Source organism: Mobula birostris, chromosome 17 (genome assembly GCF_030028105.1).
Source record: "Mobula birostris isolate sMobBir1 chromosome 17, sMobBir1.hap1, whole genome shotgun sequence".
Lineage (NCBI taxonomy): Eukaryota > Metazoa > Chordata > Chondrichthyes > Myliobatiformes > Myliobatidae > Mobula > Mobula birostris.
This window is the reverse complement of record NC_092386.1, coordinates 22,985,694-23,010,398: the sequence shown is the minus strand read 5'-3', so window position 1 is coordinate 23,010,398 and position 24,705 is coordinate 22,985,694. Positions and strand designations below refer to the sequence as shown.

Genomic DNA, 24,705 nt, shown 5'->3' with positions numbered 1-24,705 from the left:
TTGGCTCAACAAGAGCCAAAAACCAGCTTGGATTGATCTGGAATTTAAAGCTATTAAACAATTTCATTTAACTTCTTTATTAGGAGCTCCATTACCTTTACAACTTGCTAAAATTCCCAATTTAAATCTCTACTCTGTTATTAAACAGACCTTACGGATTTGGTTTCAGTTTCGCAACTCTTTTAATTTTAAACAATTTAAATTGTCTAGCCCTATATTTTGAAATCTGCTATTGAAGCCTTCAATTACTGATCCCATTTTTCTTTTATGGAGAATTAAGGGGATCTGTTCTTTTGCAGATTTATTTAGTGATGGTCGATTGATAACTTTTGAAGAGTTAATTAGCAAATATTCTCTCTCTCATATACATTTCTTGCAATATTTTCAGGTTAGATATTTTTTACAAAAGTATGTTTCTACGTTTCCATATATGCAAGAATCTGATTTGTTGGATACTATTTTGAATATGAATCCTTTAGTGAGAGGTTCCATTGGTAGAATTTATAATTTATTTTTACTACAAAAAGATAATCTCTCACTAAAGATTAAACAAGACTGGGTGAGAGAACTTAATATTACTTTTGTTGATGAAGATTGGTTGTGAGTTCTGAAGATGGTTAATTCTTTTTCCATATGTGCCAATCATTGTTTAATTCGAATTAAAATTGTTCACTGTTATTATTTAACAAAGGAGAGGCTATCCAAAATATTTCCTAATATAGATAATTATTGTGATAGGTGTAAAAATGAAGTAGCTACTTTGTCACATGTTCTGGTCATGTTCCTCACGGAAATCTTTTTGGAAATCTTTATTTTCTACAATTTCTAAAACTTTGAAAATTAATTTACAACCTAATACATTGACTGTTCTATTTGGAATAGTTCTGCATCATATTCAGGGTATTTCATTTTCAAGCCAACATGTAATTGCATTCGTCACATTGTTGGCAAGAAGGGCTATTTTATTGAAATGGAAAGATACCTCTGCTCCTACACTAATTCCATGGTTTTCCCAAGTAATGTTATGTCTTAGCTTAGAAAAAATTAGAAGTAGGACTTTAGATCCCCGATTCGATTTTGAGAGAAGGTGGGGCTCTTTTGCCAAATATTATCATTTAATTTGAATTAATTTATATTGTTTCCTTCCAATTTTATGTTATATAAATGTGATTTGGCAGTTGTTGTTTTTTTCTTCTTTTATATATATATAGATGATTGTAAGACGTATTGCTCCAGGAGCTGGTTCCTAATGTTTTATTTCTCTTTTGTAGTTAGTGGGGTTTTTTTTTGATAGTTGGGGTTCTCTTTTTTCCTCCTTTTTCTTACATAATTTTTTTTCCATTAGCATATATACGTTTTTTCCAGCTTTATTAATTATATATATACTAATTTGTTGAACTTTTGTATTTTATAGCTGTGGAAGATTATATATCAATAAAAAGATAGTAAAAATGAAAAGTGATTGGTTCAAAGTGAATGGACAGCTGTACATTCTCAAGGAGTGAGATTCGAACAGAGCAGTGGAGCGAAGAAATCGAGGCAGTTGGTGAGGTAGTAGCAACTGGAGATAAATAAAGTCAAGAGAAAATAAAAGGTCAGAAGGGAGCATCCACAAAGAGCAGGAGTTTGCAAAGGTTCTACATGGCATCTCATACTTTGACAAACTTTTATAGAAGTGCAGTGGAGAGTATATTGATGGCTGCATCACAGCCTGGTATGGAAACAGCAATGTCCTTGAACAGAAAATCCTACAAAACTAGTGGATACATCCCAGTCCATCACAGGAAAAGCTCTCCCCACCACTATGTACATCTATAAGCAGTGCTGCCACAGGAAAGCACCTCCATCATCAGGGAGCCCCACCATCCAGATGATGTAGCCCAGTCCATCACAGGTAAGGCCCTCCCCTCAATTGAGCACAGCTATACTGGAGCGTTGTCCGAGGAAAGCAGCATCCATCATTAGGGACTTCCACCCCATCAAGCAGGATATTGCTCTCTTTTCGCTGCTGACATCAGGAAGGTGGTACAGGAGACTCAGGACTCACGCCACCAGCTTCAGGAAGTTATTACCCCTCAGTCATCAGGCCCTTGAACCAGTGGGGATAACTTCATTGAACTTCGCTCATCCCATCACTGAACTGTTCCCATGACCTATGGATTCACTTTCCAGGACTCTTCATCTCATGTTCTAGTTCTTTTTTCTCCTCTCTCCTCTCTGCAGTTTGTCTTTTGTACATTGGTTTTTTGTTCGCTCTGTTGGGTGCAGTTTTTCATTGATTCTATTATGGTTTTGGAGTTACTGAGTATGCCCACAAGAAAACAAATCTCAGGGTTGTACATAGTGACATACTGTATATGTATTTTGATAATAAATGAACTTTTAACTTAGAATGTTGAAGACACAAGGGACCATCAGTGGAAGGGCCCCAAAAATAGGCATGGAGGCAGAGGTGATAGAAGGGTTTGATAACTTGACAGACCCCAAGCCATGTCCAGATGCAGAGCTTCAACCCAAAATGTCTATAATCTCTCCTCCCCCTCCCCGCACCCCATAGAGATATTGCTTGATCCAGAGTTACTCCAGCAGATTGTTCGTTGCCCTATATACAGTGGATTCCAGTTAATTGGGACACATGGGGACCAGAATATTTTGGCCCAATTAGCCAGTCTCATGGAAATAGTTAAAAAGGCATAAAAAAGATAAACTACTGTTGAACTGAGTAAATAATTATGTAGTTATATTAAATACAGAACAAACTAGAACACCACCAATACTACCACAGTATTATAAAACCATGTATTAGTTGCTAACACTGGAATTAATCCAGTGTATGTTGCCATGTTCTTTTGATTGACTGTAAATGAACAAAATCAGCAGAGACACCTAGTGCAGATAATAGACAGCCTTTATACAATGCTTTTGACAACTGCAACGTCCAAATCTTTACTTTCATTGTAATATTCAAGATGATTATTGATACTTTCAAATTCTTCATAGTTTCCAACTTGAAGTCACGAAATTAATTTTCACTCCTGGCCGTTTCTGGCATCTCCAAAAAAGGATGCTTGAAACCACAATGAGCAAAACAGTTCTGAATTTTCTTACTGCTTATTTCTCACTAACTGTAAGTGACAAAAATCAATGCTTTTTTTTTGAACAGAAACACAAGCAACTGACACCATTTAAAACTATATGCTCTAAGCACAGTGTAATGTCTAATGGCCACACAAGTGCACTCAACTGAGGCTAGTTAGAAACTGTTTCGAAACTGTCTTCTGTCCCAATTACGCAGCACAGTGTCCCAACTAAAAGAACGGAATCCTGTCTATTTTTTCAATTAGTTTTTGTTCTTTAACAGTTGTCCCAAAATAAACTGCTGCCCTGATTAACTAGAATCCACTGTAACTGCAAATCACTACTGATGTTGGAAATCTGAAATTAAAACATCAAAATGCTGGAACAGTGAAGTCAGGCAGCACATGTGAAAATAGAAAAGTCAACATTTTAAATAGAAGACCCTTTATCAGAACCTTTCACTTCCAGCATTTTCTGTACTATACTCAGATCCTCTCATAATAAAGGACAACATATTACTTGCCTTCTTAATTGCTGCTGAATCTGCATTTTAGCTTCCAGTGACTTGTGTAGAAAGGTCCCTTTGAACATCAACATTATTCAATCAACCACTTAAAATAAAATCTGCTTTTCTAGAATATTTAACTTCACGTTCTTGCACATTATATTATCATGTTCCTGCTCACTCACTCAGCTTTCCTATATCCCATTGAAAGCTCTTTGCGCTCACATTTTCCTCTGAACTCAATATCCCACCTAGCTTTGTATCATCTGCAAATTGGGAAATACTGTAAAACTCAAACTTGGAAATACTCAAACTTGATAATCCCACATTGAGATTTTGCTGGAGCCAGACTGGCAGATATTCCAGACCTCTGGACGTTATTCAAAACCATAAAACAGAGCGGCAGAATTCGGCATTTCAGCCCAGAGAGTCTACTCAGCCATCCCATCCCATTATGGCTGATTTATTATCCCGCTCAACCCCATTCTCCTTACTATTCCATCAAGGTGATTTTAAAGAGAATGTGGGAAATAAAACTCTGAGTTTAAAGGGAGCAAGAGAAACTCAGCCCTGAAGCCATCATTAACTTGAGATCGATGCATTTATTTTAAATATTTTTTTAAAAATTCCATAAATGCCACTGGAAAACACATTGCTAGTAGAACTCGAGTTGAATATGATGTTCTCCTCAGGGGTTGTCTATTGGTGGGTCCTCAGGTGGTTCTACAGGCTGACCTGGGATCCTCATACTCTGGTCCAGTACAGGCAACAGTAAATGGTGGTTTCAAATCACATGTGGTGTATCTTTCTATAAACTGCATATACTTTAGGTGCATTATTGATAACATAGCTGTGGCATGAACCTTTGCTCTTATTCCTCCTTTCTACTGTGCTAGGAAACTAGTGGAAGGCTTGACATTATGCTGGCAATCCTACAGGAATATAACCATAGGACTCAGAGTGGACTGGGTCAGGTCACTGAGACAGTACATAATGGTTGTCATTGGGGGCTGGAGCTGAGTGAGTTGGGGCAAGATGTGCAGCCACTCAGCACTGAAATGAGGGGTTGAGGGGTGCACTCTGGCCAGCATGACGAGTCTGAGCCATTGCTATGATTATGTTATAGACTGTCCAGATTCTATAGCCGCTGTCAGAGAATTCAGGGGCCTGTACCACGTTCCTGCAACAGTAACTTTCAGCCCAGGTAAATGTCTTTTTCAAAATATGGAGACGTATTCTTATGAGCATTCAGATTTCAGCTGCAAGAGTGCTAAAACTAATCAGCATTACAAGCAATTCTGAAGATGCTGGAAATCCAGAGCAACGCACAAAAAGCTGGAGGAACTCAGCAGGTCAGGCAGCATCTATGGAGGGTAACAAACAGTTGTTGCTTCCGGCCAAGATCCTTCATCGGGGTTTTTGATGAGGAGTCTCAACCCGAAAATCAAATAGAATAGTTTAAGTATGGGGGGGGGGGGAGAGAATGGGAAGAATTTTTGAATCAAATGAACAAAAGAAACAAACAATGTAATATCACCTGCCTTTCATGAGCCAAAATGTGCTGAATAACTTGGCGGTTCATCTTTCTTAATGATCTATAATGGTAATGGTCATCTGGGAATTAACATTCTGGGAAGGAAAGAATTACATTATTGTGCTTTTTATTTAATTTGGGGGTGGGGGTGTTGTGGATAGTGTGGAGGGCTGTCAGAGGTTACAGCGGAATATCGATAGGATGCAAAACTGGGCTGAGAAGTGGCAGATGGAGTTCAAAGTGTGAGGTGGTTTATTTTGGTAGGTCAAATATGATGGCAGAATATAAATGGTAAGACTCTTGGCAGTGTGGAGGATCAGAGGGAACTTGGGGTCTGAGTCCATAGGACACTCAAAGTTACTGTGCAGGTTGACTCTGTAGTTAAGAAGGAATACAGTGCATTGGCCTACATCAACTGTAGGATTGAGTTTAGGAGCTGAGAGGTAATGTTACAGCTATACAGGACCCTGGTCAGGCCCCACTTGGAATACTGTGCTCAGTTCTGGTCACCTCACTATAGGAAGGATGTGGAAACTATAGAAAGGGTGCAGAGGAGATTTACAAGGATGTTGCCTGGATTGGGGAGCATGCCTTGAGAATAGGTTGAGTGAACTCGGCCTTTTCTCTTTGGAGTGGCAGAAGATAAGAGGTGACCTGATAGAGGTGTATAAGATGATGAGAGGCATTGATCCTGTGGATAGTCAGATGCTTTTTCCCAGAGCTGAAATGGCTAGCATAAGAGGGCACAGTTTTAAGGTGCTTGGATGTAGGTACAGAGATCATCTCAGGAGTAAGTTTTGTTTTTAATAACGCAGAGAGTGGTGACTGCGTGGAATGGGCTGCTGGCAATGGTGGTGGAGGTGGCTACAATAAGACTCCTGGATAGGTACATGGAGCTTAGAAAAATAGAGGGCTATGGGTAACCCTGGGTAATTTCTAAGTAAGTACATGCTCAACACAGCATTGTGGGCCGAAGGGCCTGTATTGTGCTGAAGGTTTTCTATGTTTCTATGGTTTCTATGTTTTCTATGTTATCTATCAATTCCCATAACTCAGGTCATTGCCATTGGATTATACGATAAATAGCAATTAAGCAATACCATGTATGAAACCAACAAATATTGTACAAATATTAATTTTTGCCATATCTGACTTGGCCCAGATGGAACAAAGAACAGAACACTGGAACAACTCACTGAGTGAAGCAGCATTTGTGGAGGCAAAAGCTGCATCACATGTTGCACGATCTTGACCCGAATCCTTCCTGCATTCATTCTTTTTTGTGTCAGATTTAAGTCTCTTTTGTCTTTGTAGCCCAGTTGGAATTAGTTTAGACAAATGCCAAGAATGACCAAAATAACAGAATGGAAACATCAAAAATTCCAAGAAGTAAAAGGCAACTTCGTGATGCAACTTACCCTTTGAGTACAAGATGACCAACAATTTGTTTAGGACTCCATTTATGTGAAACCTCTCTGTAATACAAAGGACATTGATGAAATTATTTTGTGGCTATTGGGAACGGTAGTACAGCAAATCAAAATTTCAAACCAAAAATTTGTGTTGCAGACTGAAAAAATCAAAAATCAATAATTAGCAGCATATTTCTCCTAGATAATCTGAACACACTGCATGTTTTGAAAAAAATATTTGTTTATCAGGATCTGGGTATTGTAACCAAGTCCACATTTATTGATCATCTGTAACTTCCCTCCATATACTATGCTTGAACTGATGTACTCCTACTCAAGATACATTTCCAAAACTGGATTGAACAAAACTTGGTAGAGGAACCTGTGGATGTGGATCCACCTAAGAAAGATGGATGAGCTTAAAGCATGGATTGATACCTGGAAGTATGATGTGGTAGCTATTAGTGAAACATGGTTACAGGAGGGGTGTGATTGGCAACTAAATATTCCTGGATTTAATTGCTTCAGGTGTGATAGAATCCAAGGGACAAGAGGGGGAGGTGTTGCATTGCTTATCAGAGAAAATATTACAGCGGTGCGCTGGCAGGATAGATTAGAGGGCTCGTCTGGGGAGGATATTTGGGTGGAATTGAGGAATGGGAAAGGTGTAGTAACTCTTATGGGGGTGTATTATAGACCACCAAATGGGGAGCAAGAATTGGAGGAGCAAATTTGTAAGGAGATAGCAAATATTTGTAGTAAGCACAAGGTTGTGATTGTGGGAGATTTTAACTTTCCACACATAGACTGGAAAGCCCATACTGTAAAAGGGCTGGATGGTTTGGAGTTTGTAAAATGTGTGCAGGATAGTTTTTTGCAGCAATACATAGAGGTACCAACTAGAGAAGGGGCAGTGTTGGATCTCCTGTTAGGGAATGAGATAGGTCAGGTGACAGAGGTTTGTGTTGGGGAGCACTTCGGGTCCAGTGATCACAATACTATTAGTTTCAATATAATTATGGAGAAGGATAGATCTGGACCCAGGGTTGAGATTCTTGATTGGAGAAGGGCTAACTTTGAGTAGATGCAAAAGGATTTAGAAGGGACAATTTGTTTTATGGGAAGAATGTAATAGAGAAACGGAGGTCATTTAAAGGTGAAATTTTGAAAGTACAGAATCTTTATGTTCCTGTTAGGTTGAAAGGAAAGGTTAAAAGTTTGAGAGAGCCATGGTTTTCAAGGGATATTGGAAACTTGGTTCAGAAAAAGAGAGATATCTACAATAAATATAAGCAGCATGGAGTAAATGAGGTGCTCGAGGAATATAAAGAATGTTAAAGGAATCTTAAGAAAGAAATTAGAAAAGTTAAAAGAAGATATGAGGTTACTTTGGCAAGTAAGGTGAAAATAAATCCCAAGTGTTTCTACCATTATATTAATAGCAAAAGGATAGTGAGGGATTAAATTGGTCCATTAGAGAATCAGAGTGGACAGCTATGTGTGGAGCCAAAAGAGATGGGGAAAATTCTGAACAATTTCTTTTCTTTGGTATTCACTAAGGAGAAGGATATTGAATTGTGTAAGATAAGGGAAACAGGTAGGGAAGTTATGGAAACTATGATGATTAAAGAAGAGGAAGCACTGGAGCTTTTAAGGAATATAAAAGTGGATAAGTCTCCAGGTCCTGACAGGATATTCCCTAGGACCTTGAGGGAAGTTAGCGTGGAAATAGCAGGGGCTCTGACAGAAATATTTCAAATGTCATTAGAAACGAGGATGGTGCTGGAGGATTGGCGTATTGCTCATGTTGTTCCATTATTTAAAAAGGGTTCTAAGAGTAAACCTAGCAATTATCGGCCTTTGAGTTTGACGTCAGTGGTGGGTAAATTGATGGAAAGTATTCTTAGAGATGATATATATAATTATCTGGATAGACAGGATCCGATTAGGAACAGTCAACATGGATTTGTGCGTGGAAGGTCATGTTTGACAAATCTTATTGAATTTTTTGAAGAGGTTACTAGGAAAGTTGACGAGGGTAAAGCGGTGGATTCTGTCTTCATGGACTTCAGTAAGGCCTTTGACAAGGTCCCACACGGAAGAGTGATTAGGAATGTTCAATCGTTAGGTATTAATATTGAAGTAGTAACATGGATTCAGCAGTGGCTGGATAGGAGACGCCAGAGAGTGGTGGTAGATAGCTGTTTGTCAGGTTGGAGGCCGGTGACTAGTGGTGTGCCTCAGGGATCTGTACTGGGTCCAATGTTATTTGTCATATACATTAATGATCTGGATGATAGGGTGGTAAATTGGATGAGTAAGTATGCAAATAATACTAAGATAGGTGGTGCTGTGGATAATGAAGTAAGTTTTCAAATCTTGCAGAGAGATTTAGGCCAGTTAGAAGAGTGGGCTGAAAGATGGCAGATGGAGTTTAATGCTGATAAATGTGAGGTGCTACATTTTGGTATGACTAATCAAAATAGGAGATACATGGTAAATGCTAGGGCATTGAAGAATGCAGTAGAACAGAGTGATCTAGGAATAATGGTGCATAGTTCCCTGAAGGTGGACTCTCATGTGGATAGGGTGGTGAAGAAAGCTTTTGGTATGCTGGCCTTTATAAATCAGACCACTGAGTATAGGAGTTGGGATGTTATGTTGAAATTGTACAAGGCATTGGTGAGGCCAAATTTAGAGTACTGTGTACAGTTTTGGTCACAGAATTATAGGAAAGATGTCAACAAAATAGAGAGAGTACAGAGAAGATTTACTAAAATGTTACCTGGGTTTCATCACCTAAGTTACAGAGAAAGGTTGAACAAGTTGGGCCTTTATTCTTTGGAATGTAAAAGGTTGAGGGGGGACTTGATAGAGGTATTTAAAATTATGAAGAGGATAGATAGAGTTGACATGGATAGGTTTTTTCCATTGAGAGTGGGGGAGATTCAAATAAGGGGACATGAGTTGAGAGTTAAAGGGCAAAAGTTTAGGGGTAACATGAGGGGGAACTTCTTTACTCAGAGAGTGGTAGCTGTGTGGAACGAGCTTCCAGCAGAAGTGGTTGAGGTAAGTTCGATGTTGTTTTTTAAAGTTAAATTGGACAGCTATATGGACAGGAAGGGAATGGAGGGTTATGGACTGAGTGCAGGTCGGTGGGACTAGGTGAGAGTAAGAGCTTGGCACAGACTAGAAGGGCTGAGATAGCCTGTTTCCGTGCTGTAATTGTTATATGGTTATATACGGTTATGTTGGTATGCCTCTTACCCTCAACCCTTTTAGTAGTAAAAGTGTAAGTCTGTGAGGTGGTGGGGGCGGGGGGGGGGCTGTGATTGTGCTACTGAAGCCTGTATAATTAATTGCATCTTCTAATGTCCTGCAGCCATTGCATGTTGTGGAAGGAATGAATATTTAAAATGGTGGATGGGGCACCCATCAAGCAGGCAGCTTTGGTCTAGATTGGGTTAGGCCTCTAACCCAGTCTAATAACCATGGTATTTATTCTGGATAGTACAGCTGAATTCCTGGTCAGAACTGATGCCAAGTGCATTGACGGTGGGGCCTGAACATTAGAGGTAGGTGGTTAGATTCTATTGCCAAAGATCATTTAAATGGCTCACATTTCTTTATAATGGAGCAGAAAAGGCTGCAGAAAATTGCGAATTCAGCCAGCTCCATCATGGGCACTAGCCTTCCCAGTGTCAGGACATCTTCAAAAGGCAATGCCTCAAAAAGGTGGCAACCATCAAAAAAGCTCTCCATCACCCAGGATATGCCCTCTTCTCATTGGTACCATCAAGGAGGTAGTACAGGAACCTGAAGATACACACTCAATGTTTCAGGAACAGCTTCTTCCCCTCCACCATCAGATTTTTGAATGGACAATGAGTCCATGTACACAACTGTTGGATCTAATTCTTAGATTAAACTGTGTTACTTTTTTTTGTTATATCCATATAAGAACTACTTAAAATACAAGCAAATAATTAATTGTGAAATTGCAGTTTAATATGTCTCTAGGGGCTATAGAAAATGTAATTCTGGAAAGCTCTGGAGATTTCTTTGTTCTACATTACTTGAGTAAGTGCTTTCTCATTGGTTAATCTGGCACTGCAGAATACAATAAGTGCTTTTTACTTGGTTAATTCTTATCTCTAGATTTGAATGGAATTTTCCTTTTCTCTGTGGTACAAAATTGCTGTTCTAGGCTAGGTGCCATCTTTAATCTTTTCCTCTCTTTCTTCAACTTGTAGATCTCTATCGCTCTTTTGTCCGTTTTCTTTATTCTATCAATTCTTAATAAAATTATCGTGAAACAACAAGTTTTGTGCCTCTTTTCTGAACCTTGGATCAAAAACATATGAATCCAACATTACCTGAATATATTCCCCTTTTTGCAATGCTTATCTATTTTTTAAAATAATTCTTTCAATTTAGTTTTAATTATTATATATTGTAATGTACCGCTGCTGCAAAACAACAAATTTCACGATATATGCCAGTGATATTAAACCTGAGTTTGATTATTGCAAAATTAACTCAAGCAATTTTTAACCATTTCTCCAAATACGAAAATGAATTGAATCCCCAACACCCCCGAAATCCTCAGCAACATGGTTTCTCTTACGGTTTTATTCATAAAGTTTATTATGCTCAAGGAAAAGAACTGGCTTAGTTATTAACTTTCGATACAAATTGAAGCAGATTTTAAAGAATTCTCACTTACCTAGGAAGAGGTGTGAATTCACTGATGATTCCTTCAGTACCCAGAGCTATTCCTTGAACAATAAATGTACTTCCCATCCCTTTCCATAATCCTTTTATACCCTGCAAATATAAAATATAGAATGCAATAATCATATATGTAATTTTCACAAATGTTATAAAATTTACTGTGTCTTTAATGAAAGACTATACTGATCTGATCTTGGCCAAGGATCTATTTTCCTGTTTATTCCTCATCTACCCAATAAAACAAAATCTAGCCTATTTTGGCCCTTTCTCTAAATCATTTATCTAGATTTGTAAATAGTTTTGGTCCTGGTTCTGATCACGGCAACCATCGAGTCACAGATACCACGGTAGCACAGCAATTAGTGTAACACTATTACAGCCCGAGGAATTCTGGAGTTCAGAGTTCAACTCCGGCACCATTCTGTAATGAGTCTCTTATGTCCTCCCCATGGAATGCATGGTTTTCCCCAGGTGCTCCACGTTCCTCCCACAAGTCCAAAGACGTACCAGATAGGGTATTTGGTCATTGTAAATTGTGCCGTCAGGTTAGAGTTAATTGGGATTGTGGGGTTGCAGGGACTGTGTGCCTCAAAGGGCTGGGAGGTCCTCCTGCACACTGTATCACTAAATAAAATAAAGTAAAACTAATTCTAACTTGTTTTCTGATTCCCAATCAATCTTTTATTCATGCTAATATATTACACAAAAACTCCAATAAACTGCCTCCATCAGGCCTGACCAGTATTCACTAGTATTGAATATTATTCCCGCCATTGTCCTTACACTTTACACATCACACAGCAGTGTAATTAATTTTCTAGTGAACTGAGTAAGCTTTAAAGAAGAAACACGCACAAAATTCTAGAGGAACAGCAGGTCAGGCAGCATCTCTGGAGGGACATGAAGAGTTGACATTTTGGGCCGAGACCCTTCATCAGTACTGGAAAGGAAGGGAAGCAGAAGCCAGAATAAAAAGCTGGGAGCAGAAGCACAAGCTGGCAGATAATAAGTGAGTCCACGTGAGATGGGGAAAGTAGAAGGGTGGAAAACGGTAGACGAAAAGGAATCATGGGACAACTAGGAGGTGATGCTTGGTAGAGGCAAAGGGCTGAACAAGGAGGAATCTGATCGGAGCGGTTAGAAGAACATGGAATAAAGGGACGGAGGTGGGTAACCACTGAGAAATGATGGACATATCATGAGGGTAGGGTAACGGAACAGGGGTGAGCGAGCCACAGGAATGAGGGAAAACAAAGTGCGGGGGGGGCAGGTGAAAAGAGAGAAAACAGAGGGGAGTGGTTACCTGAAGTTAGAGAAATAGATGCTGATGCCATCAGGTTGGAGACTACCAAGACAGAATATGAGATGTTGCCCCTCCAACCTGCATCTGGCCTCATTGTGGAAAGAAAGGAAGCTGCGGACAGATGTATCAGTGTGGGAATGGGAAGTGGAACTGAAATGGTGGCCACCAGGAGATCCTAGCTGTTGCAATGGACAGAGCGAAGGTGCTTGATGAAGTAGTCTCCTAATCTGCATCAGGTCTCACCACTGTAAAGGGGGCCGCATCAGGACCTACACATCACTTCCCTCTAGTTCCATACTCCTTTCCCTTTATTCCATGGTCTACAGTCCTCTCCTAGCAGATTCCTTCTTCAGCCTTTTGCATCTTCCACCTTAATCATTCCCGTTCATCCCACGTGCCTCACCCATCTACCTTCCCCTTCCTTACCTGGATTCACCTGTCATCTGACAGTTTGTGCTCCTCCCTCTCACCCCACCATTTTACTCCAGCTTCTGCCTCTTCCTTTCCAGTCCTAATGAAGGATCTTGGCCCAAAACATTGATTGCTTATCCCTCTTTATACATGCTGCTTGACCTGCTGAGTTCCTCCAGCATTTTCTGTACTTTCAAGATTTCCAACAATTGCAGAATCTTGTGTCTAAGTTTTAAAGGTTTTCAAGGCCCCTATGAGTTTAAAAGGAGCACTGCATACAGGGCTCTGATCAGTTTTTTTTTGAGTTTATGAAGTAAAAATGTGATGTAAAATACATAATTCCAGCAAATTCAACTGCACTAACAGCAGAAAATGAAGGACTAGACTGGAAAATACTTGCAGGTCATGTGAAGCCATAGGAGCAGCTGGTGCATAGCACAAGTACTTGTACGCAACCATCGACTCCAGGCAGAGAATTTCTGAAAAGTATTGATAATGGCTGGGTGACCTTTCTTGTAGAGACACTGCCCAGAAGGTGACACTGGCAAACTACTTTTGTAGAAAAATTTCCCAAGAACAATCATGGTCAAATAGACCATGATGACCCACGTCATACAACATGGCTCTTAACGATGACGATGATATACTTCTAATGCCATATGCTCATAAAATATTAAATGCCTTTTGGAAATCAAAATATCACTACATTCAACTTTATAACTGTGCTCATTACATCTTTAAAGAGCCCTAATAGATTAATCAAATATGGTTTACCTTACAAAAATGTATGTTGATTCTGCTCAACTGCCCTCTATAAATTCCTAAGTAATGAATTCCGGTATTTGCCCAATGGTTTAAAAGGAAAACTGGACTTTTGTTTCCTGCTCTCTGTCTCCTTTCTTGAAAGTAATTACATTTCACGTTCTCAATTACAAATCTATGTGATCACAATTCTACCTCCTTTACCAGCACTGGAGAGAGATAGGAACAGATGTTAGGAAAGCATTTAATTGGAGTACGGGGAAATTTGAGGCTATCAGGCAGGAACTTGGAAGCATAAATTGGGAACAGATGTTCTCAGGGAAATGTACGGCAGAAACGTGGCAAATGTTCAGGGGTATATGGGTGGAGTTCTGCATAGGTACGTTCCAATGAGACAGGGAAAGGATGGCAGCGTACAGGAACCGTGATGTACAAAAGCCGTGTAAATCCAGTTAAGAAGAAAAGAAGAGCTTATGAAAGGTTCAAAAAACTAGGTAATGATAGAGATCTAGAAGATTATAAGGCTAGCAGGAAGGAGCTTAAGAAAGAAATTAGGAGAGCCAGAAGGGGCCATGACAAGGCCTTGGGGAACAGGATTAATGAAAGCCCCAAGGCATTCTACAAATATGTGAAGAGCAAGATGATAAGACGTAACAGAATAGGACCAACCAAATGTGACAGTGAAAAGTGTGTATGGAATTGGAGGAGATAGCACAGGTGCTTAATGAGTGCTTCAGTATTCACTACGGAAAAGGATCTTGACTTACATTGGACTGAAAAGCTTGAGCATGTAGATATTAAGAAAGAGGATGTGCTGGAGCTTTTGGAAAGCATAAAGTTGGATAAGTCACTGGGACAGGATGAGATGTACCCCAGGCTACTGTGGGAGGCAAGGGAGGAGATTGCTGACCCTCTGGTGATGACCTTTGCATCATCAATGGGGATGGCAGAGGTTCCGGAGGATTGGAGGGTTGCGGATGTTGTACCCCTTATTCAAGAAAGGGAGTAGAGATAGCCCATGAAATTATAGACCAGACAGTCTTACTTCAGTGGTTGGTAAGTTGATGGAGAAGATCCTGAGAGGCAGGATTTATGAACATTTGGAGAGGCATGATTAGGAATAGTCAGCATGGCTTTGTCAAAGGCAGGTCGTGCTTTACGAGACTGATTGAATTTCTTGAGGATGTGACTAAACACATTGATGAAGGTAGAGCAGTAGATGTAGTGTATATGGATTTCAGCACGGCATTTGACAAGGTACCCCATGCAAGGCTTATTGACAAAGTAAGGAGGCATGGGATCCAAGGGGACCTTGCTTTGCGGATCCAGAACTGGCTTGCCCACAGAGGCAAAGAGTGGTTGTAGACGTGTCATATTCTGCATGGAGGTCAGTCACCAGTGGTCTGCCTCAGGGATCTGTTCTGGGACCCCTGCTCTTCGTGATTTTTACAAATGACCTGGGTGAGGAAGTGGAGGGATGGGTTAGTAAATTTGCTGATGACACAAAGGTTGGGGGTGTTGTGGACAGTGTGGAGAGCTGTCAGAGGTTAGAGCGGGACACTGATAGGATGCAAAACTAGGCTAAGAAGTGGCAGGTGAAGTTCAACCCCCAGATAAATGTGAGGTGGTTCATTTTGGTAGGTCAAATATGATGACAGAATATACTATTAATGGTAAGACGCATGGCAGTGTGGAGGATCAGAGGCATCTTGGGGTCCGAGTCCAAAGGACACTCAAAGCTGCTGCGCAGGTTGACTCTGTGGTTAAGAAGGCATATGGTACATTGGCCTTCATCAATCGTGGGATTGGGTTTAGGAGTCAAGAGGTAATGCTGCAGCTATATAGGACCCTCGTCAGACCCCACTTGGAGTACTGTGCTCAGTTCCGGTCTCCTCACTACAGGAAGGATGTGGAAACAATAGAAAGGATGCAGCAGAGATTTACAAAGATGTTGCCTGGATTGGAGAGTATGCCTTATGAAAACAGGTTGAGTGAACTTCGCCTTTTTTCCATGAAGCAACAGAGGATGAGAGATGACCTGATAAGAGGTGTATAAGATGATGAGAGTCATTGATTGTGTGGATAGTAAGAGGCCTTTTCCCAGGGCTGAAATGGCTAGCACGAGAGAGCACAATTTTAAGGTGCTTCGAAGTAGGTACAGAGGAGATGTCATGGGTAAGTTTTTTTGTTTACACAGACAGTGGTGAGTAGAATGGGCTGCCAGCAACGGTGGTGGAGGTGGATACGATAGGGTCTTTTAAGAGACTCCTAGACAGGTACATGGAACTCAGTAAAATAGAGAGCTCTGGGTAACCTTAGGTAATTTCTAAGATAAGGACATGTTCAGCACAGCTTTGTGGGCCGAAGGGCCTGTATTCTGCTGTAGGTTTTCTATGTTGCTATGTTCTCAATGTTATTTGCTTATTATTATTTCTTTCTTCTTGTATTTGCAGTTTGTTATCTTTTGCACACTGTTTGAATGTCCAAGTTGGTGCTGTCTTTCATCATTATAGGGTGACGTACTGTATGTGTACTTCGATAATAAATTTACTTTGATCTATACTCATTTGTTGATTTCCAGAACAGAGAATTTTGTAAAAACATGCCCATTAGCACATGAAAACAACCTCTCCCTCAATGTCGCAAAAGCAAAGGAGCTAATTGTAGACTGCAGGAGAGAAAGAGGCAGGCTAGCCCCTATTGACATCAATAGATCAGGGGTTGAGAGGGTGAACGGCCTTAAGTTCCTCCGCATAAACATCACCAAGGATCTCAAATCGTCTGCATATTACCGGCTGTGTGATGAAAAAGGCACAACAGTGCCTCTTTCACCTCATACAGTTGAAGAAGTTTGATGTGGGTCCTCAAATCCTAAGAACTTTCTATAGGGGCACAATAGAGAGCATCCTGACTGGCTACAATCACTGAATGGTATGGGAACTGTACTTCCCTCAAACGCAGGACTCTGCACAGTGATGCAGACAACCCAGCGCATCTGTAGTTGTGAACTTCCCACTATTCAGGACATTTACAAAGACAGGTGTGTAAAAAGGGCCCGAAGGATCATTGGGGACCCGAGTCACCCCAATCACAAACTGTTCCAGCTGCTACCATCCAGAAAATTGTATTGCAGCGTAAAAGCCAGGACCAAAAGGCTCCAGGGCAGCTTCTTCTACTAGGCCATCAGACTGCTTAACTCACGCTGATACAACTGTATTTCTATGTTATACTGACTATCCTGTTGTACATACTATTTATTATAAATTACTATAAATTGCACATTACACATTTAGACAGAGACGTAAAGGTTTTTACTCCTCATGTATATGAAGGATGTAAGTGATAACATCAATTCAATTCAAGTTATTTATTTTAAGGCCATCAAATCCAGGATACCAGTCAGTCATTTGTTTCCATTGCACCTTTTCTCCCTGTTTGTCGTTTTGAACTTCGTTGTAATTGAGATGCTTTGAGTATAGAAGATAGATACAAAATAGTTGTTGAAAACCTCTCCAATTTCCTCATTTCCCATTAATGTCTCAAACTCGATCTCTCATTATTTCATGTCTTTTTTAAAAGCCTCCCTTATTAGCTATGGATAGACTGTCCTTCAGAAAATCATTATTCCTCAATGGAATATACCTTAGTTGAGAATTAAGAAATATTTCAAAAATGTCTGCTATAGCTTATCTCTATCTTTTAGTTTGCTTTCTCAGTCCAGTTTAACCAAATATATCTTCATCTTTGCAGCTACTTTTAATTATGGCATCAGTTTCCGATTTTATTCATGCTCAAGTTGTTAATAATTGATAATTTAATACTTAACAATCACTCTTCCCACAATTATTCACTACAAGATCATTAATTAACCTCATCTAATTACACATCCAGATATAAAAAAAATGTGCCTTGTTTGGTTCCAGGGGGTATTTTCACAGAGAATATCCAAAATACACCTTAAAAGTCCTCAAAATTATCTTTGCCAATTTGATTATGTTAAACTATACGAAGATTAAAGTCTTCCACAAAATATTTCAGCACATTTCTTTCATGACTCCTTTATTTCTTGATTTATATTCTTTCCTACAGTGTACCTATTGTTCAGGACCAAACAGATAACTTCCACCAGTGACTTTCTTTTGCTGCAGAAGCTACAGTATCAGATCATATGGTTTGCGAATGTATAGTAGAAAAGTAAAAACGCAAAGCTACATCATGCATAGAATGGAGAAATACATTGTATTACCAATGAGTACAATTGTAAAAGCCTACCTGTGTTTTGCTGAAATGGTACATAATATTAACAACGGTGAAAGGAGTAAGATGATAATTTTTTGCATGATAATTAACCTAAAATAGAATGTAGAAGAGGTTAAAAAATACTTTCATCCATAGCAAATACAATATAATAACTATGTACAATTGCAACAGTTTTAAAAATCTCTTGCCACTCAGTATAGATTTCATGTGCTCACATTCATAATGGTTATTCAGATATTATAAATATTCTGGAAATATTCAGTGGACCAGGTAGCACGTGTGGAGAAAATTAATATATCAGGTCAACGACTTTCCTCGGACCAGAAAGTCTTCAAAACATTCTCTATTCAGAAATAAGGACTCAATTGAGAATGATAATTCATCCATGGCTATCAACGGCAAGCAAGGATGGTGCTAAGTTGCTTCAATCTCTACAGATACTGCTGGACCTGATTAATATCTAGAGTTTTCATTTTATTTCATATCTTTGAAATGGAAGAAGCCAGAGAGGTAGTAAATTGGATTAGACATTGGTTCCATGGAAGAAGCCAGAGAGTGGTAGTGGAGAATTGCTTCTCTGAGTGGAGGCCTGTGACTAGTGGTGTGCGACAAGGACCTTGAAGGAGACTAGCGTTGAAATTGCAGGGGCCCTGGCAGATATATCTAAAATGTCGGTATCTATGGGTGAGGTGCCGGAGGATTGGAGGATAGCTCATGTTGTTCCGTTGTTTAAAAAAGGCTCTAAAAGTAATCCGGGAAATTATAGGCCAGTAAGTTTGACGTCGGTAGTAGGTAAATTATTGGAAGGAATACTAAGAGATAGGATCTACAAGTATTTGGATAGACAGGGACTTATTAGGGTGAGTCAACATAGCTTTGTGCATGGTAGGTCATGTTTAACAAATCTATTAGAGTTTTTCGAGGAGGTTACCAGTAAAGTGGATGAAGGGAAGGCAGTGGATGTTGTCTACGTGGACTTCAGTAAGGCCTTTGACAAGGTCCCACATGGGAGGTTAGTTAGGAAGATTCAGTCGCTAGGTATACATGGACAGGTAGTAAATTGGATTAGACATTGGCTCAATGGAAGAAGCCAGAGAGTGTTAGTGGAGGATTGCTTCTCTGAGTGGAGGCCTGTGACTAGTGGTGTACCACAGGGATCAGTGCTGGGTCCATTATTATTTGACATCTATATCAATGATCTGGATCATAATGTGGTAAGTTGGATCAGCAAATTTGCAGATGATACAAAGCTTGGAGGTGTAGTGGACAGTGAAGAAGGTGTTCAAAGCTTACAGAGGGATTTGGATCAGCTGGAAAAATGGGCTGAAAAACGGCAGATGGAGTTTAATACAGACAAGTGTGAGGTATTGCACTTGGGAAGGACAAACCAAGGTAGAACATACAAGGTAAATGGTAGGGCACTGAGGAGTGCAGTTGAACAGAGGGATCTGGGAATACAGATACAAAATTCCTTAAAAGTGGCATCACAGATAGATAGGGTCATAAAGAGAGCTTTTGGTACATTGGCCCTTATAAATCAAAGTATTGAGTATAAGAGTTGGAATGTTATGGTGAGGTTGTATAAGGCAGAATTTGGAGTATTGTGTGCAGTTTTGGTCAAATTACAGGAAGGATATTAATATGGTTGAAAGAGTGCAGAGAAGGTTTACAAGGATGCAGACGGAAGTTGAGAAACTGAGTTACAGAGGAAGGTTGAATAGGTTAGGACTTTATTCCCTGGACCGTAGACGAATGAGGGGAGATTTGATAGAGGTATATAAAATTATGATGGGTATAGAGTGAATGCAAGCAGGCTTTTTCCACTGAGACTAGAGGAGAAAAAAACCAGAGGTCATGGGTTAAGGGTGAAGGGGGAAAAGTTTAAAGGGAACACGGGGGGGGGGCTTCTTCACACAGAGAGTGGTGGGAGTGTGGAATGAGCTGCCAGATGAAGTGGTAAATGTGGGCTCACTTTTAATATTTAAGAAAAACTTGGACAAGTACATGGATGAGAGGTGTACGGAAGGTTATGGTCCAGATGCAAGTCAGGGGGACTAGGCAGAAAAATGCTTCGGCACAGCCAAGAAGGGCCAAAAGGCCTGTTTCTGTGCTGTAATGTTCTATGGTTCTATCAAACAGCCGGAGTTTTTTTTTTATTTTCAACCATAGGCTGCCAACAGTTACAGGAAATTTTCATCTATTTCTCATTCCCCAAGAATGAGTATACAGCAACATTTAATGGCAGTTGGGAACTAAACCAATACATTTCTTGTTTTTGCTAGAGCTGTATCAACTGGTGTCCCTTATCATCTGACCACTAGAGAGACCTGTTCACCTACCCCTCCAAACGATAACAATACCTACAGATGGTTTCAAAGTACCTCAAATACTGAAACACCTCAAATAAATACCTCTTTTTCAATTTTGCTCATCAATATCCTTGTGTCCTACATGAATACATGATTAATCTTTGGTGTCAATCATAGCTCAATTTTAGAACACTTGCTTCTAAGTGAGAGTATGGGTTCAAGTTCTATTCAGTCACTTGATTAAATGAATTGAGACCAACAATTCAGTACCCCAATTTCAGCTTAGGTGTCTAATCGGATCCTTCAAAATGGCCATAAAAGACTAAGCAACATTTTTTTGAGCAAGATTCCTGGCTAATACTTCCTTTACATTGCACAAAGACTCTCTGGTCTTCATCATGTCCCTGTTTGTGGAACAGAGAGATGTGAAACAGCTTACATCCATGAAAGACATCATTTTCAGTGGGACACACACAAAAAATGCTAGTGAACGCAGCAGGCCAGACAGCATCTCTAGGAAGAGGTACAGTTGACGTTTCAGGCCGAGACCCTTCGTCAGGACTAACTGAAGGAAGAGTTAGTAAGAGATTTGAAAGTGGGAGGGGGAGGGGGAGATCCAAAATGATAGGAGAAGTCAGGAGGGGGAGGGATGGAGCCAAGAGCTGGACAGGTGATTGGCAAAAGGGATATGAGAGGATCATGGGACAGGAGGCCCACGGACCAGTGGCCACACATTTTAATTCTACGTCCCATTCCCATTCTGATATGTCTATCCAGGGCCTCCTCTACCGTAAAGATGAAGCCACACTCAGGTTGGAGGAACAACACCTTATATTCCGTCTTATATAGCCTCCAACCTGATGGCATGAACATTGACTTCTCTAACTTCCGCTAATGCTCCACCTCCCCCTCGTACCCCATCCATTATTTATATACACACACATTCTTTCTCTCACTCTCCTTTTTCTCCCTCTGTCTATACCCCTTGCCCATCCTCTGGTTCTTTCCCCCTCCTCCCCCTTTTCCTTCTCCCTGGGCCTCCTGTCCCATGATCCTCTCATATCTCTTTTGCCAATCACCTGTCCAGCTCTTGGCTCTATCCCTCCCCCTCCTGTCCTCTCCTATCATTTTGGATCTCCCCCTCCCACTTTCAAATCTCTTACTAGCTCTTCCTTCAGTTAGTCCTGACAAAGGGTCTCGGCCTGAAACGTCGACTGTACCTCTTCCTAGAGATGCTGCCTGGCCTGCAGCGTTCACCAGCAACTTTGATGCATGTAGCATCTATAGGAAGAGGTTTCAGTGGGACTATTCTTCTGTTGCTCAGAAAAAATTGCAGCTCACTTGACAGTGGCATGCTGTTCTCTCCGCCCATCCCCTTAGTATGGCCACAGCACATCTGAAGACTGCAAAGTATTATCTCAGAGTCTAAAACCTTGATCACTCAAAATCACTGACAGCCAGTGAGTCTCACCCTTCAGGTTCAGTAACCAAAGATGTCAATGCGATTGGGCCACTGAATATTTAAGAAATCACAAATGTTCTGTATACTTGGTTACTTAAGGTAGTTATACCCGTGGGTGGTAAGGGGGACAAGCTCCCAATACCTGTTAAATGATCCCAGTAGCATCCACCTCAAATAGCCTCTGACAACCAAGTTCAGCTCCTGGTCATCACGTGTGGCTTAGCTACTAAAAGGTGGAACTGACAGGAGAAGGGGCAAAGGTGGGTTACTGGCACCTTAAAATCAGTCACTTAGAGCAGATGGGGCTTGTCAACCATGGTTGGCAGCTCATCTGGAAGGAAAACTCTGATCTCAAAACTCTGCTGGCCTTGCATCTATACCCACTCTACCCACTCATGGGGAAGGTTTCATGAGTATACCAAAAGGAAAAATCCGAAGCTGGAGTCCCGAAAGCAGTCCTACATTGTGTTCGATGCCGACTGGCAACTCCTGCGATGCTGCTAGTACCAAATTGTATTGGTCTCTGCTGTTTATTTGGGTTCATCAGATGTGTGGAGAGGGGGAGCTTCCCACATGGGCAACAGTTTAATCTCCATATTGTTGTGTCCAGGCTTGGGTATCTAGACAGCTAGAAGGCCTCACTCACTCTATAATACTTGGGGTAAGCAAAAATGTCCAAATAAAATTTAACTTTAAATCATTTAACTCAGATTAAATCATCAAAACTAAAACAAATGGCCAGTAAGTTGATGGAAAAGATCCTGAGAGGTAGGATTTATGAACATATGGAGAGACATAATATGATTAGGAATAGTCAGCATGGCTTTGTCAAAGGCAGGTCGTGCTTTACGAGCCTGATTGAATTTCTTGAGGATGTGACTAAACACATTGATGAAGGAAGAGCAGTAGATGTAGTGTATATGGATTTCAGCAAGGCATTTGACAAGGTACCCCATGCAAGGCTTATTGACAAAGTAAGGAGGCATGGGATCCAAGGGGACCTTGCTTTGTGGATCCAGAACTGACTTGCCCACAGAGGCAAAGAGTGGTTGTAGTCGGGTCATATTCTGCATGGAGGTTGGTCACCAGTGGTGTGCTTCAGGGATCTGTTCTGGGACCCTTACTCTTTGTGATTTTTATAAATGACCTGGATGAAGAAGTGCAGGGATGGGTTAGTAAATTTGCTGATGACACAAAGGTTAGGGGTGTTGTGGACAGTGTGGAGGGCTGTTAGAGGTTACAGCAAGACATTGATAAGATGCAAAACTGGGCTGAGAAGCGGCAGATGGCGTTCAACCCAGATAAGTGTGAGATGGTTCATTTTGGTAGGTCAAATATGATGACAGAATATGGTATTAATGGTAAGACTCTTGGCAGTGTGGAGGATCAGAGGGACCTTGGGGTCCGAGTCCATAGGGTACTCAAAGATGCTGTGCAGGTTGACTCTGTGGTTAAGAAAGCATACGGTGCTTTGGCCATCATCAATCGTGAGATTGAGTTTAGGAGCTTGAGAGGTAATGCTGCATTATATAGGACCCTGGTCAGACCCCACTTGGAGTACTGTGCTCAGTTCTGGTCGCCTCACTATATGAAGATGTGAAACCATAGAAAGGGTGCAGAGGAGATTTACAAGGATATTGCCTGGATTGGGGAGCATGCCTTATGAAAATAGGTTGAGTGAACTCGGCCTTTTTTCCTTGGAGCAACGGAAGATGAGAGGTGACCTGATAGAGGTGTATAAGATGATGAGAGGCAATGATTGTGTGGATAGTCAGAGGCCTTTTCCTAGAGCTGAAATGGCTAGCACGAGAGGGCACAGTTTTAAGGTGCTTGGAAATAGGTACAGAGTAGATGTCAGGGGTAAGTATTGTTTTTCTTTTACACAGAGTGAGTGCGTGGAATGGGCTGCAGGCGACAGTGGTGGAGGTGGATATGATAGGGTCTTTTAAGAGACTCCTGGACAGGTACATGGAGAACAGAAAAAATAGAGGGTTATGAGTAACCTTGTGTGGCACGTGGCCAAGTGGTTAGAACATAGAACATAGAATAGTACAGCACAGTACTGGCCCTTCGGCCCATGATGTTGTGCCAACCCTCAAACCCTGCCTCCCATATAAGCCCCCACCTTAGATTCCTCCATATACCTGTCTAGTAGTGTCTTAAACTTCACTAGTGTATCTGCCTCCATCACTGACTCAGGCAGTGCATTCCACGCACCAACCACTCTCTGAGTAAAAAACCTTCCTTTAATATCCCCCTTGAACTTCTCACCCCTTACCTTAAAGCCATGTCCTCTTGTATTGAGCAGTGGTGCCCTGGGGAAGAGGCGCTGACTATCCACTCTATCTATTCCTCTTATTATCTTGTACACCTCTATCATATCTCCTCTCATCCTTCTTCTCTCCAAAGAGTAAAGCCCTAGCTCCTTTAATCTCTGATCATAATGCATACTTTCTAAACCAGGCAACATCCTGGTAAATCTCCTCTGTACCCTTTCCAATGCTTCCACATCCTTCCTATAGTGAGGTGACCAGAACTGGAAACAATACTCCAAGTGTTGCCTAACCAGAGTTTTATAGAGCTGCATCATTACATCGCGACTCTTAAACTCTATCCCTCGACTTATGAAAGCTAACACCCCATAAGCTTTCTTAACTACCCTATCCACCTGTGAGGCAACTCTCAGGGATCTGTGGACATGTACCCCGAGATCCCTCTGCTCCTCCATACTACCAAGTATCCCGCCATTTACTTTGTACTCTGCCTTGGAGTTTGCCCTTCCAAAGTGTACCACCTCACACTTCTCCGGGTTGAACTCCATCTGCCACTTCTCAGCCCACTTCTGCATCCTATCAATGTCTCTCTGCAATCTTTGACAATCCTCTACACTATCTACAACACCACCAACCTTTGTGTCATCTACAAACTTGCCAAC

The 24,705-nt window shown here is 40.8% G+C and overlaps 1 protein-coding gene across 1 annotated transcript in view; it reads right to left on the bottom strand.

Moving 5' to 3' along the window:
* Positions 1-24,705, bottom strand: part of slc25a46 (solute carrier family 25 member 46) — a 55,380-nt gene that overhangs the window by 12,447 nt on the left and 18,228 nt on the right. Inside the window, exons 4-6 of the mRNA XM_072281381.1 lie at positions 18,012-18,089; positions 11,256-11,356; positions 6,536-6,592 (exon numbers count right to left, since the gene is read on the bottom strand). Of these exons, the coding sequence (XP_072137482.1) occupies positions 6,536-6,592; positions 11,256-11,356; positions 18,012-18,089 (236 nt within the window). The remainder of the gene's footprint in view (positions 1-6,535; positions 6,593-11,255; positions 11,357-18,011; positions 18,090-24,705) is intronic.